At 35.6% G+C, this 13,777-nt stretch overlaps 1 protein-coding gene across 6 annotated transcripts in view; it reads right to left on the bottom strand.

Annotated features, from left to right (window-relative positions):
- Positions 1–13,574, bottom strand: part of LOC149779293 (uncharacterized) — a 129,730-nt gene extending 116,156 nt beyond the window's left edge. For 5 of the 6 annotated variants that reach the window (XM_089939904.1, XM_089939903.1, XM_089939905.1 and 2 more), the window contains exon 1: positions 4,220–7,116. In XM_089939904.1, coding sequence (XP_089796030.1) covers positions 4,220–5,296 — 1,077 coding nt within the window. In that variant the 5' untranslated portion in view covers positions 5,297–7,116. Of the gene's footprint in view, positions 1–4,219; positions 7,117–13,259 lie in introns of those variants that run through there. The other variant, XM_089939902.1, reaches the window with a different exon arrangement.
- Positions 13,575–13,777: the final 203 nt, after the last annotated feature.

Raw genomic sequence — 13,777 nt, 5'->3', positions numbered from 1 at the left:
ACATGAGTTAGTCACCTTTGCTAATTTGTCAAAGGTGAGTGGGTCTTGTCAATAGCTTTTCCTTGTTACTGACATATATAAATGCATGTACCTGCTATGGCTATCCAGATTTAATTCTATGTCTGAAGACTGAGAAGGCAAAAGACTAATAATTAAGCATGACAGCTGAAGACTGAAGTAACTTGTCCAGGGTCAGTATAATTTTGTATTGATTCTTCACGTATGGTATCAATATGAATATTGATATGGAAAAAATACTGATACATCAATAAATCAACCGTTTCACCAGGGGTTGTAGCATGACCACACTGATGTAAGACATTTTAATTCCTAAAATATCACAAATGCAAATGGTTTCCTTACTACATGATAATGTAATGCAACTCTTTGCCAAAACCATGTAAGATGCTCAACATCTCCAACTAATTCTTCTTGTATTTCATCGATATATACATTCCTAGTTATCTTTTTTTAATTTGCATTAAAATAAAAGTTAAAGAAAAAAAGGCAGTTTGCTTATAAATTAAAGTAACAGTGAGTTCAAAAGGTCGTAAATCTACACCAGTGGTCTTTTAACAGCTGACACCAACTTAATTCTTTCTCCGGAGATGGTAGTAAGAACTACCAAACAAGTCCAGCACTAATTTAATTCCACAATCATTCAAGACACATCTTGCCACTGTTAAGTATGGATTTCATATACTGACACAGCAATCTCAATTTTAGTGACCAGTTCTTAAATTTGCCTGGCCATAATTGGATGCATCAGGGGAGGTAACTTAGTCCCCAAAGAATCTGTAGGGAGGTGGTAATGCATACTACTGCTTATTACGATATTTTGGAACACTGTGGCAGCAAACTGATCAATATAGCACAGACCATCTGGCATGAAAAGTGGATGCCTCAAGGACTGTCAATTTTATTAATGGTAGTAGGTTACAAATGTGTGGACTAATTGGAAAGTTTGTAGTAGTGTTTTCAAAGCAATCCCAATTTAAGCTGCATTACAGTACGTCATCCATGGTAAGACCCACAAGCAGCCTAATAATCTGTCTGAAGGTTGCTGTTGTTGTTGTAGGGTTTAACGCCATTTTTCAGCACATGATAGGCTACACATGGCGGCCAGTATTAATGGTGGAGGAAGAACCCGTGAAAACCCCGGAAAGAACCGCCAACCCACGAGAAGCTACTGGCAAGGTTTCTCACATACCCACATTAGCCAAATCCGAGACTCAAACCCACGCAGACTTAGGTGAGATGGCAGTGATCCATAATGGAGGGTGCTTTAGACCACTCGGCCACTCAGGGCCCCTTGTCTGAATGTAGGTGGTGACATATTTGCCAAAGTACGTGAAAATGGAGAGAATTTTAATCATCAATATGGGATCAGTTTTAGATAAACACAGTATATTACTAGGCTATCAAATCCTGTAGCAATATAACCAGGGTAATTATTAAAGCATTTTAAATGGTCATTGTATAATCAACATACAATATGCTCTTCTTACAAATGCAGTAACCTATAATTACATACCAAGTCCACCATGATAGATACTCTTTTAAAACTCAAGAATCTTCATGCACTGACTTCAAAACACTGATTAATGATGATTAATTCACTTCTCATCCAAGGTTGTCCATACATTTTTCAAAAAATGTGAGAAACCATGATCAATCCATTCCAGGAATTGCTTCAAATAATCTCCAACTTTACATTTATAAAACTAAGTTTATAAAATTAAAATCATTTGACATACAATCAGATAAATGAAAAATTAAAATACAGTAGTGAGTGAATGTTTACTTCCTAGGTATGTACAATATAAAACCTCACTTGTGAAACCACTAATTTTTCAAAGACATTTTGTATCAGCTCTCAAGATGAGTGATTTTCTATATTATGTAGCCAACTGATTCATACATTGTGAATCTTAAATAATGTGAATCTTAAATAACATGTGCCAATCTCTAAATAAAATAACTGGAGGTCCCGAGTGGTTTCACCGGGGGTCCCTGAGTGGCCGAGTGGTTTCAGGTGCTCACCTTCACAGATTGCCGACATCTCACCTCTGCTATGTGGGTTCGAGTCTCAGCTGGGCCAATGTAGGCAACATGTGAGAAACTTTGCCATGAGCTTCCCATCAACTGGTGGTTCTGCCAAGGTTCTTCCTCCACCAAACAGGTATAGCATATTATGTGCTGAAAAATGGCATTAAACACACAGAACCATCCAACCAACCAACTGACCTAAATAAATGGACTCTTAATCAGAACAACAAGGGCAACATAAAAGTAGTCCTCATTATAACACTGACCATGGGATGCATAGAGCACACTGCCTTATAATGAAGCGCATAGTACATTTAATTTCACTACTACATAATGAATAGGGTTCATAACCACACCTACATTTTATGGAATGGTATTATAATGAAGGGTATTATAGTGAGAGAGTCCTGTAATGGGTACATAAATTCATTGTGCAATGGCAGATCTGGGTCTATGAAGTTTGCAGCTGGACTTGTCTTATAAATGAGTATATACAGTTCCATATTTATTTTGGTGATAAGCCCATTCTCTTTCCTACAAAATGTTGGCAAGTAGTTAAAAGAAAACCCCATACTTTTCAAAACTTGATTAGGCTGGATCACTGGTCTTCTCATGGGACATGTACAGTAATACAGCTTGAATGAAACAGACTCCTCAATGAATAGAGACTTAAACAAGATGTTATAGTTAAAACATGTACATAATTTATAGTACCCAAGTACAAAATCAAGGCAAGATTAAAAGATAAGAAAAACCGTTCACCTTGTGTTTTCAGGTATGCATCAAGTTTGTCATACAGTTAACAAACAAATGCTTGATCACAAACTGAGTTACAATAAGGTAAACTCCAGAGACATACTGGGCAATAAATTCAGATCTACCCTTTGATCAGGCTACCCTCCATCATGTCAACCCATGGTGGTCCTCCACTAGTATGTAAAAAGTGGACCATGTGCCAATTGAAATTTCATTCTTTTCATGATCATGTTTGTGGGAGTGCAAATACTGGAAGTTAGTAGATGATGGCAAAGTACCAACAGCTCTCATAACAACTATAAACTGACATTTCTAGTGCTTTATAGCATACTACAAATTAGCATTTCCAGTGTTGTAAAGCATACTACAAATTAGCATTTCCAGTGTTGTAAAGCATACTACAAATTAGCATTTCCAGTGTTATAAAGCAAAGTACAAATATACTTTTCCATTGCTGTAGAGCATACTGCAAATTAGCATTTTCAGTGCTGTAAAGCATACTCACAGACTGACATTTCCATTGCTGTACAGCATACTACAAATTAACATTTCCATTGCTGTACAGCATACTACAAATTAACATTTCCATTGCTGTACAGCATATTACAATCAACATTTTCATTGTTGTATGTTTCAGCTGAGTAACTAACAAATATTTGCACAAGATAGTGTATCATTCAGTTAGAAAAAATGGTAAATAATGTGGGTACATAAGCTGGTCAATTAGGCAGTTAAATTGTGTCACTGCATAAGATGGTAAATAATGTTGTTACATAAAATACTGTACTGTCGAATCGTTCATGCATGATAATTTTTCATACACCAACAATTTGTACATATAATAATAATTTTTGTTTCTAATTAAAAATCTGGAGATTTTAGGTACTTAAGAAATATATTAATATTTTTACATTTGTGAGTTGTAAATATCTGTACTGGCTTGGCTCCCCCCAGAAAATAAAAAGTCTGATAAGGTGTACAAAATATATAACAATACTGTAATTGGATGAAACTGAAAACAAACTACCAAATCAAATTCCAAATATGATGCAAAGTCACACGATCATGAAAAGTAGGTTATTGCAACCTCTTTTAAGGCATGGGGCAGATGAGTGAGTTTTCAAGCCATACCCTATATTGTAAATTATTGGTTAAAACCAGGTCACAGGCTGAATCTGGCCCATGGGCCATATTTTACCTACTCCTGCTGTAAATGGTAGCATCAGAGGTACTGGGTAACAAGAAATGAAACTTTATCTTGACATCTATGTCAACAACAAGAACAACCACATTGCAAAGTGATGCCAAGATCTTTCCTATGCTTTGTAGGCAAGACAAAAACATGTTAACACAAAAAAATATAATTTTAGAAATTTCACAAAAATATTCTCATTTTCTAAAATCTCATGATTACCTTAAACATTTCATATAAATCAATATCTGGATGCTCCATGTATTTTGGTTGCTTCAGAATTCCCCGAACTGGTTGACTATCTCTATACAGGAATTCTGCTATAGGTCGCCTGTCAAAATACCTCTGTTGCAGATCCCTCTCATACTGACGTTGACTATAACTATCATGTGCTTGACTACTCTCCTGGGAAGAAGGAGGACTTGATTCAAGTCTTGTTCCTACTCTACCCACTGAATCTTGTTCTTTTCTAAATTCACTAGTCCTTCGATGGGTCCTTTCTGTTTGGCTATCCAGACCAACTCTAGTGCTTTGTTTTGGAGAAATTAATCGTGCTGGCTTTTTTGGACCAATATGCTGTACTGGAAAATACAATCCTGTCTGAGTCTCTTGACTAGTGCTGGCTTTTGGGGAATAGTGCAAAAATGATTCACTTTCTTGAAAGCTGCAAGGTTTTGGGGAATGCAAACTGGAAGTATTTCCATGGCAAGTATTGGGTTGAGGAAGATGCAATTTTGACTGTCCTTGCTGACTAACTTTTTTCTTGGGCAAAAGTGATCGAGGTCGACCTTGACCCTGACCTAATCTGTGTGTTTCACGAACACTTGATAAACTAGACTGATCATATACCCTTGGATCTTGTATTAAGTTTCTGTCAGTGATTTTATGTTCCTTCTGTGGTACTTGTGTTGGTATACCAGAGCCTTTCAATTTAAACTGGTTCCTAGGACTTGTACTTTGCTGCCCCTGTGTTGAAACCTGTTCACTCTTTGCATGCTGTACTAATTGCTTTTGCTGTTCCAATGGATCTAGTTCAAAGTAACGTGCATGTCTTTTTACCTTAGTTTGACCATTACGATTTCTATGTTGATTTCTTTGATATGAAAGATCTCTAAATCCAATTTCATCACCATCACCATTGTCGTCAAATCCAATGTAGCTACTCTTCAATGTTGTTTGTTCATGAGAATCACACAAATTATTTCCTCTTGGGGGTAACTCTTTGGATATATCTGTTCTTCCTCCAATACAGCCGAAAACGGCTTCCTTCATCTTACAAAAAATGCATCCTCGAAACATGTAAACTGTTTAAAAGAATGCACAGGCCTTTAAAACTTTTCCTGAAAATTTCATTTGTAAAATTTAATTCAAGTTAAGTCTAAAAGACACCCCTTTTCAGGAATGTAAATGATTTACATATGTAATCATTAAATTCTTGGCTAGACATTTATATGAAGATTCCTCCCAGGATGAAGGTATGAACACGATAGAATAATGAATTTTGAAAAAAGTTCACCTTAATATTCATGGTACAAAGAAGTACACTTCCACTTCAACTGACCAACTAAAACTGACACATCAACGTCAATGACAAGTTCAGTATGTATCCGGAATAATTCTTTTTGAATCTGCATGTAATCCTATTGTACACAGAAAAAAAAGCAAGCCAAAATTTGGGCTGTTACTACTGGCACGTTTCAATATTCCAATCCGTTTTCCATCTAAAGCATCAAATCCCATAGCAGAGGCACAGTTCAATATTCTGCAATATACAAGATCTGCAGCTGCAGTGATTTGGAATAGTGGCATGCATTAACAAAGCTGCCAGACTGACCCTCTGTCAAAATCAGTTAATGACCAAGCACAGCCTGAATTTACTGAAAAATAACAGTTTTGAAGATACAGTCTACATGAATGTTTGCTTAATTTCACACCTTGTGTTTATTCCTTTGTACTCACATGCCTCAGCCAATTGTAACTCTTATGCAAATACTGTGCACAAATCATGTAAACATTCCTTGGTAATGTAAAGTAAATAATTGATTTGTTACTGATGTTACCACAAAATCAATATACTATGAATCTATCTTGAGATAATTAAACTGTATTTGTAGGAAATCCTCCTGGATAGTGCCTCCATTAATTTAAACGTATGGTCCAGATTGCAAGAATCTATAAAATTTAATAAGCAAAGAAAAACTTTTTTTTTCTTTTCTTTTTATAATGTCCCTTTCTGAAGAAATCATTCCTCTTATACACTACATGAACCCAGCCATGTACACTGTCTGACTAGAAACCTTGTCAACTTGACTCATGTGTGCTATTGGCTAGCAAAGTTTAAAAAAATATGTTAGAAAACACATTTTTATAGGAAATGCAACTTTACAAATATGTAAAAGCAGAATGATAATGGTTTGGACTGAGACAAAAATGGATGCAATGGAAATGTTCTGACAGAATGACAGACTGGTTACAATTTTTGCACTTCTTCCCAAAATATTCAAGTGGATGAAAATAAATCAATTTGTGACACCTTATCACCTTATATGGAACAAACATAGTATGCTAATGCTGTCTGGAAATAGCTCTTTAAATTCCAATATGAATCAGGAAGAAATAAGGTCAACATTGCACATAAGATACGCAAACTCTGAACATCACATTATGCTTCTTAGAAATTATGTTCCAGGTGCCTCTTGAAGTTGCACATTCACCTAATGCCACCATACTTTGATTTGTTGACAGTAAATTCCCAACCCTGTTCACTGCCTTCCACCTGTTGAATACAAACATACATTAATCCTTGAATTCTATGGCACAGTTTAACAGCAACAGATTCAAGCATTTATCCTGAAGATTGCAGGCCATGAGACATTTGACATGGACATTCATTTGTCTTCACAAGAAACCAGAATTGTACAAACACTGTCAGAGATCAAGTGGAATTTGTCTGGATAAGATACTACAGTTTGTTCACTATGCAAGTTAAGCTGGTATCTGGCACAGTTGTATTTGTTATCTCAATGTGGTCTGGAACAACTAGATGATGATGAAGATATGCATAAAGAAATATTGTTAAGGATCCAACTTTTAAAACTACATTATGCTTGACAGAAATGTGGCTTCACTCACTGGAATGGGCTACTCTGAAAATGAAGAAATAAATGGGAATTTTGCTATATAGACCCATAAACTTTTAAAAACTACACAGTGCTTAATAGACATGTGGCTGCACTCATTGGGACTGGGTACTCGGAAAATGAAGAAATGAATAGGAATTAGCTAAATATACCTACAATGCTATATTTTCGTTAGTTTGTTAACCATTTGCAATAAACGGTTAATTAACAGAAGTTATCTCTAATGCGATCACCTCTCTGTCATGAAAATAGTTTTACAAGTATGCATTGTAGGGTTCAATGGCAAATAGTCTTACAAGTATGCATTGTAGGGTTCAATGGCAAATAGTCTTACAAGCATACATTGTAGGGTTCAATGGCAAATAGTCTTACAAGTATGCATTGTAGGGTTCAATGGCAAATAGTCTTACAACTATGCATTGTAGGGTTCTTATGGCAAATAGTCTTACAATTATGCATTGTAGGGTTCAATGGCAAATAGTCTTACAACTATGCATTGTAGGGTTCAATGGCGCATCATCAAAATCTTGCCTATGTAGTTCCAAATAAAATTTATGCAATAAATCTGGTAAATTTAAAATGATGCTGAAGAAAACTGAAAGTGTCTTCCGTCATGAAAATAGTTTTACAAGTATGCATTGTAGGGTTCAATGGCAAATAGTCTTACAAGCATGCATTGTAGGGTTCAATGGCAAATAGTCTTACAAGCCAAAAAGTTTATTTTCTGTAATACAACAATTGGTACCATACAAATAAAGAACAGCTAACTAATTTTTTTAAAGAAACCATTTTCCTTCTTTCAGTGACAGTTACATGGGTAATTTATAAACAATGAGGCTTTAATCTGTCTAATTAATATTACTGCAAAGGGCCTGACATCAACCGAATTTTTTAAATCAAAGGATCCACTTAAATCACTAACAAGATAAAACGGGAAGTTATGGTCAAAAAATCTCTGGAATCTCCTGAAACCAAAATAGAGCCATCTAAGGAAAAATCAAGCCTTTATACCTGTAATATCACTATTAATCCTGTAATATCACTGTTTAAATCTTGTAATATCACTGTATTAATCCTGTAATATCACTGTCTAAATCCTATAATATCACTGTATTAATCCTGTAATATCACCGTATTAATCTTGTAATATCACTGTATTAATCCTGTAATATCGCTGTATTAATCTTGCAGTATCACTGTATTAATCCTGTAATACTGCTGTATTAATCCTGTAATATCACTGTGTAAATCCTGTAATATCACTGTATTAATCCTGTAATATCACTGTATTAATCCTGCAATATTACTGTATTAATCCTGTAATATCACCGTATTAATCCTGTAATATCACTGTCTAAATCCTGTAATATCACTGTATTAATCCTGTAATATCACTATTAATCCTGCAATATCACTGTATTAATCCTGCAATATTACCATCTTAATTCTATGGTATCACTGAATTAATCCAGTTATATCACTGTCTTAACCCTGTAATATCACTGTATTAGTCCTGTGATATCTATGTATTAATCCTAGTTAAACTCCAAGCTATATTGGACCAGTTTTCAAAGTTGTTGGCTCCTCAAAAAATCAAAGCATAGGCTGACATTACATTATCACTGGGCCATGCCAAGATGGTTCTACAGAGTTACTGCAAGAAGAAAAAAACTGAGTTAACTCCCTTTTTGTCCTGGTGTTGTCACACCAATACATCTTGTGATAAGATCTGGGATGTTCATGATTTTAAGAGTACACACTCCTCATACTGTTGCTTTATTTTTATATTTACAAACTTTTTGCAAATTATATTAAGATGGATGCTGTATATACCAGCTTAAAGGTCAAACTGCAAATAACAAAGATTCAGATCTGCTCCGAACAAACTGCACAAATCCAGATCTGCTGCTGCATTATGCAATAGCAGATCTGGTTTTGTACAGTTTGCAGTTGGCCTTATCTTATGAGTGAGTACAAACAGTAATGCATTTAATAAAAACAAACAAGCATATATAAGAATTAAACATTTTAAAAACAGCAAATCAATTCTTCATACAAGTTCTACTTTTCTCATTCAAAATCTATGTCAGCAACTGATTACCCCCCCAAAAAACATGAGAAATTGATACGCACATTTGTACACTTTTTTATTCTACATTTATTTGTTCATATGTAAGATTAGTCCAATGATCTAAGATACGAAATCACATTTCATAAAAGAATTCAACAAGGACAGAATGTGCCATTTAAGTGGTTGAATTATCTTGTTATACATCATTTAGAAACTTTATTTTTAACTCATCAATTAGATGAAATTTGAAGATAACAATTCTTTAATTTTTATATGATGTCTGTTATTTTACGAAACCTGATACCTGATCATATGAAATGGATAATGCAGCAAGCTCAGTTAATGACACTGGGATCACTAAGTATACACATGTTCTCTCCCTATGACCTGGTTCAAATGAATAGACCTGACAGCAGCTCTCTCTCAGGTACACACACAATTATCAGCATTGTTCAATAGACCTCTGACAGCATCTCTCTCTATCTCTCTCAAACATACACACACACATCATGTGCCCCTATACACTGGGGCAAGGCCATCCCCACCCCACTTGCCCTGAATTTCACCTCTTAACAGGTTTTGGCCTACATCTGTAAAACGTAATAGGTGACCACCAAATGTTTGCCTCCCCGCTTCCCCGAGAATATTCTGTGGGTGCCCCTGAAAAACATGACGATTTGGTTCAGTTCAGTAGATCTGATAGCAGCTCTCTCTCCACGCACACATGAACACACACACGTATGTGCATGCGCACACACACACACACACACACTGATTGGGAAAAGCTCAATAAACCCAATAGCACTAACATGTCAGTAACTGAAATGTTGGATATCACAAATGCAGTGCCCTCTAAGAGGATATGAAAACATCCTGCATCAGCAAAAAGAAATTAAAGGCCGAGTTCTCCCAAATCAGTGATCTTGATGTGCTCATATTTTTCAACCATAATAAATAAAATGAACTGGAAAATATTATACCTTTGTTAATATTTCCCCCTGAACTTGAACGTCATATACATAACAGGCTGAATGAGCCATGGTACCTATGTATTTTGCATGCCTGGACTCAACCAAATTGTGCTGGCTCAACAACAATTAATTAGCAGCCCAGGTCATGTTTTGCTTTTCTACAAAACTATCAAACCAAACCAAAACAAAATATTCTGGACTTATATATACATCTGATAAGTTTCCACACCCACCAAGAAAGCAATAACAATGTACAACAGTCATGTTTACATAACCTTTTAACAATGACAGTACATGTATACTCCCATGTGTGCAACTCACTAGTTCAACATAAACATTATGACTATCTGCCTTTAATTTGCTCCCCTCTCTCCCATGCAGGCTTTTTGTTAAGATGTGCAAGAATACTGTAGTTATTTACCACATACATCTGCAAAGGAGATCTTCGGACTGATTATGACCTTCATGAGTGACTGTGACCTTCATGAAGCAATGTGGATAACATCACAGTGCTAAGGAAAGTTGTTGTTGTATGTTTTAACGCCATTTTTCAGCACAAGATAGGCTATACATGGCGGCCAGTATTAATGGTGGAGGAAGAACCCAGGAAATCCCCGGAAAGAACCACCGACCCTCGAGAAGCTACTGGCAAGCTTTCTCACATACCCACATTGGCCGAATCCGAGACTCGAACCTACGCAGACAGAGGTGAGATGGCAGTGATCCGTAACGGAGAGCACTTTAGACCACTCGGCCACTCGGGGCCCCGCTAAGGAAAGTAACACAAATCTATTATCAATTTATCTTATTTAGAACTTTTTAGCATTACATCATCACAGAATAGCATTACATCATCAGAGAATTGGAAAACTTTATGGAATTTATCACTTTCTGGAAATCTTTCTTGTACATGTTATTGTGCCTTTCAGGAATGGAAGTGATTTCATATTTGCATAACCATGTAGTCCATGAAAGTGATAACTGAGAAACAATCTGATATAGCTTGACCATAGATTAATTATAAAAAGACCCTAAGACACTTCATTCCATTTTTGTTTCACTGGTAAAATTATGTCTCAGGATATGTGCCAATATAGGAGAAAGCCAACTGAGACAAAGGTCAAAGATTATAGCCACCAGGATCAAGGTGTGTCAAAGAAATAATCTCTCTTATGGAAGCATATTTCCCCCTTCATAGTAATGAATGTTTAGCCATGTGACCAAACGTACTGCAAAAAAAACATCATACAAGCACCTCATGACCTTTTCGATATTAATGACCTTGACCCTGGAACTTGACTATTGTATAATAAATCATGGACCTAGGAAAATTTCATTAAATATCTGTAGAGGTTAAAAAGAGATCTGTTCTGACCTTGATCCTGTGGATATGACTGTCAATACACAAGATGTCAACATTTCCAGATGTACAAAAGACTAAACTTTCATTAAAATATCTTCATTGCTTAAAACTCATAACCATACAATGAAAGTGGTCACTAATTTATTTTCTCCCTTGCCATGACCTTAACCTTGAAGCAAGACACATGACTATTATTTGACACACTGTCTGTTCATGATATATGATTGGTTGAAGTTTATTACAATATTTTCAGTGGTTCAAAATGTATATTCCAGTCAAATATACAAGGCAAAATATAAATCTTTCCTTGCAGTGACCTTCATTTTAAAGCAGGATGCATGAACATGGTATGTGACATACCAGCGATACAAGGTACAAACTGGCTTTCAAAGTTTTAATGAAATAACAACTTCTAGACAAGGATAATGATGACTGAAATACATTTTCTCTTGCAGTGACCTTGACCTTGAGGCAGATAGTCTGGCTGTCATCTGCAAACATTCCATCTAGTAATAATTTGACTGAAGACTGTTGTTGTTGTTGTTGTTGTAGGGTTTAACGCCATTTTTCAGCACACAATATGCTATACACTGTGGCCAGTATTAATAGTGGAAGAAGAACCCAGGAAAACCCCGGAAAGAACCAACAACCCATGAGAAGCTTCTGGCAAGGTTTCTCACACACCCACACTGGCTAAATCCAAGACTCGAACCCACGCAGACAGAGGTGAGATGGCAATGATCCATAACGGAGAGAGCTTTAGACCACTCGGCCACTCGGGGCCCCCATTCCATCTAGATGCAATGTATAAATTTTGCAATTTTCATTAAAATCTCATCGACAATTATGAACTTACAGGCTGGACAAGTAAATATTAACAGATGGAACAACAATATCTTAACATGATACATTCAACTTATGCTGGACATATCAAAACTAAACCTGAGCTTAACTAAATTATTACATTTTTTAAGGTAACAAAATTAAATGATGACAGAGAGATTGCAACGGCATGCCTCACAAATTCCTATGCATATTAACCGCATATTCATATACACAGACACTCATACACCTGTACATACCCCAACCTCCCCAACAGTGGCCCAGGGATCATAATACATATTCCATTAAATAAATAATGTGGCTTCCTTCTATGATTGTATACATAAGATCTGGTAAGAAAATAATTAAACATGTACATTCAAGTTTTATATATTTGTCCTCAAACACCATCACAGGAAGTTTGAGTATTCAAGCCAGAGATGAAAGCCCCTCACAGACAGTTCTAAAAGAAAGCATTTGGAAAGCATAGAACTAATAATCCATGGAAATCACATTCCCTATACAAAAAAGGGTATTCCAGAAGAACAACAAATTATGTCTTACCTGCAACATGACTAAATGTTTGTTTATACCTTTCATGAAAAATTAAAGATTTAATCAAGCAATTAAAGATTTAATCAAACAATTAAAGATTATCTTAATGTAAAATCCTCCATTAATTATTCACACGTAAAATCTTGTTAAAAACCAAACCAAAAACTCGAGAAGCATAATCGGCAATTTTAAAGCAAACATTAAATATTTAGAACACTGCCAATTGAAACCAAACAGCAAATAATGTAGCTTGTAGAGATATCTTTCCAAAAGATAAATCACAAGAGAAGTATCAGAATTTCAATCAATATTGTAAGCTTCCCCCCCCCCCCATACACACATAATTTTCCTTTTGTCTTGTCTCCAACTGAACTCCTGTATTACTACATCATTCCAATATTGATGCATTCCACAGCTTGTTAGCAAGGCCTTTGTGATCACTGACCAATAATCAACAGTCCTATCCTGCCATATATCCCATTCAAGTAAGTGGTCAGCTTGTTTAGAAATCTTGGAACATCACCATGAAGGCAACTTGAAATCCACACATTTTCAGTGAAATTGTGTTCTTGATATTGCACATTAACAGCTCCAGCATGCCCCTGGCAGGAAAATTAGCAGCCGATCTGACTGCAATAAAGATGCTGAACTATTCCATTGGACTGCCAATACACAAGTGTCTAGTGCCTTTGGCAAGTTGACAATTAACAATTACAGTAAGACTTCTGCTGACAATTTATAAATTTACAGTAAGACTTCTGCTGTCTATTTACAATGACATAATGTATTTTGTCTATTCAAAAGTATAGAATGAATTTGTATATTTAGAAGTAAAAAATGATTTATATTTGGAATTAC

Source organism: Sinohyriopsis cumingii, chromosome 17 (assembly GCF_028554795.1).
Source record: "Sinohyriopsis cumingii isolate HCF-2022 chromosome 17, ASM2855479v2, whole genome shotgun sequence".
Lineage (NCBI taxonomy): Eukaryota > Metazoa > Mollusca > Bivalvia > Unionida > Unionidae > Sinohyriopsis > Sinohyriopsis cumingii.
The sequence above is the reverse complement of the archived record's forward strand: the minus strand, read 5'-3'. Positions and strand labels throughout refer to the sequence as shown.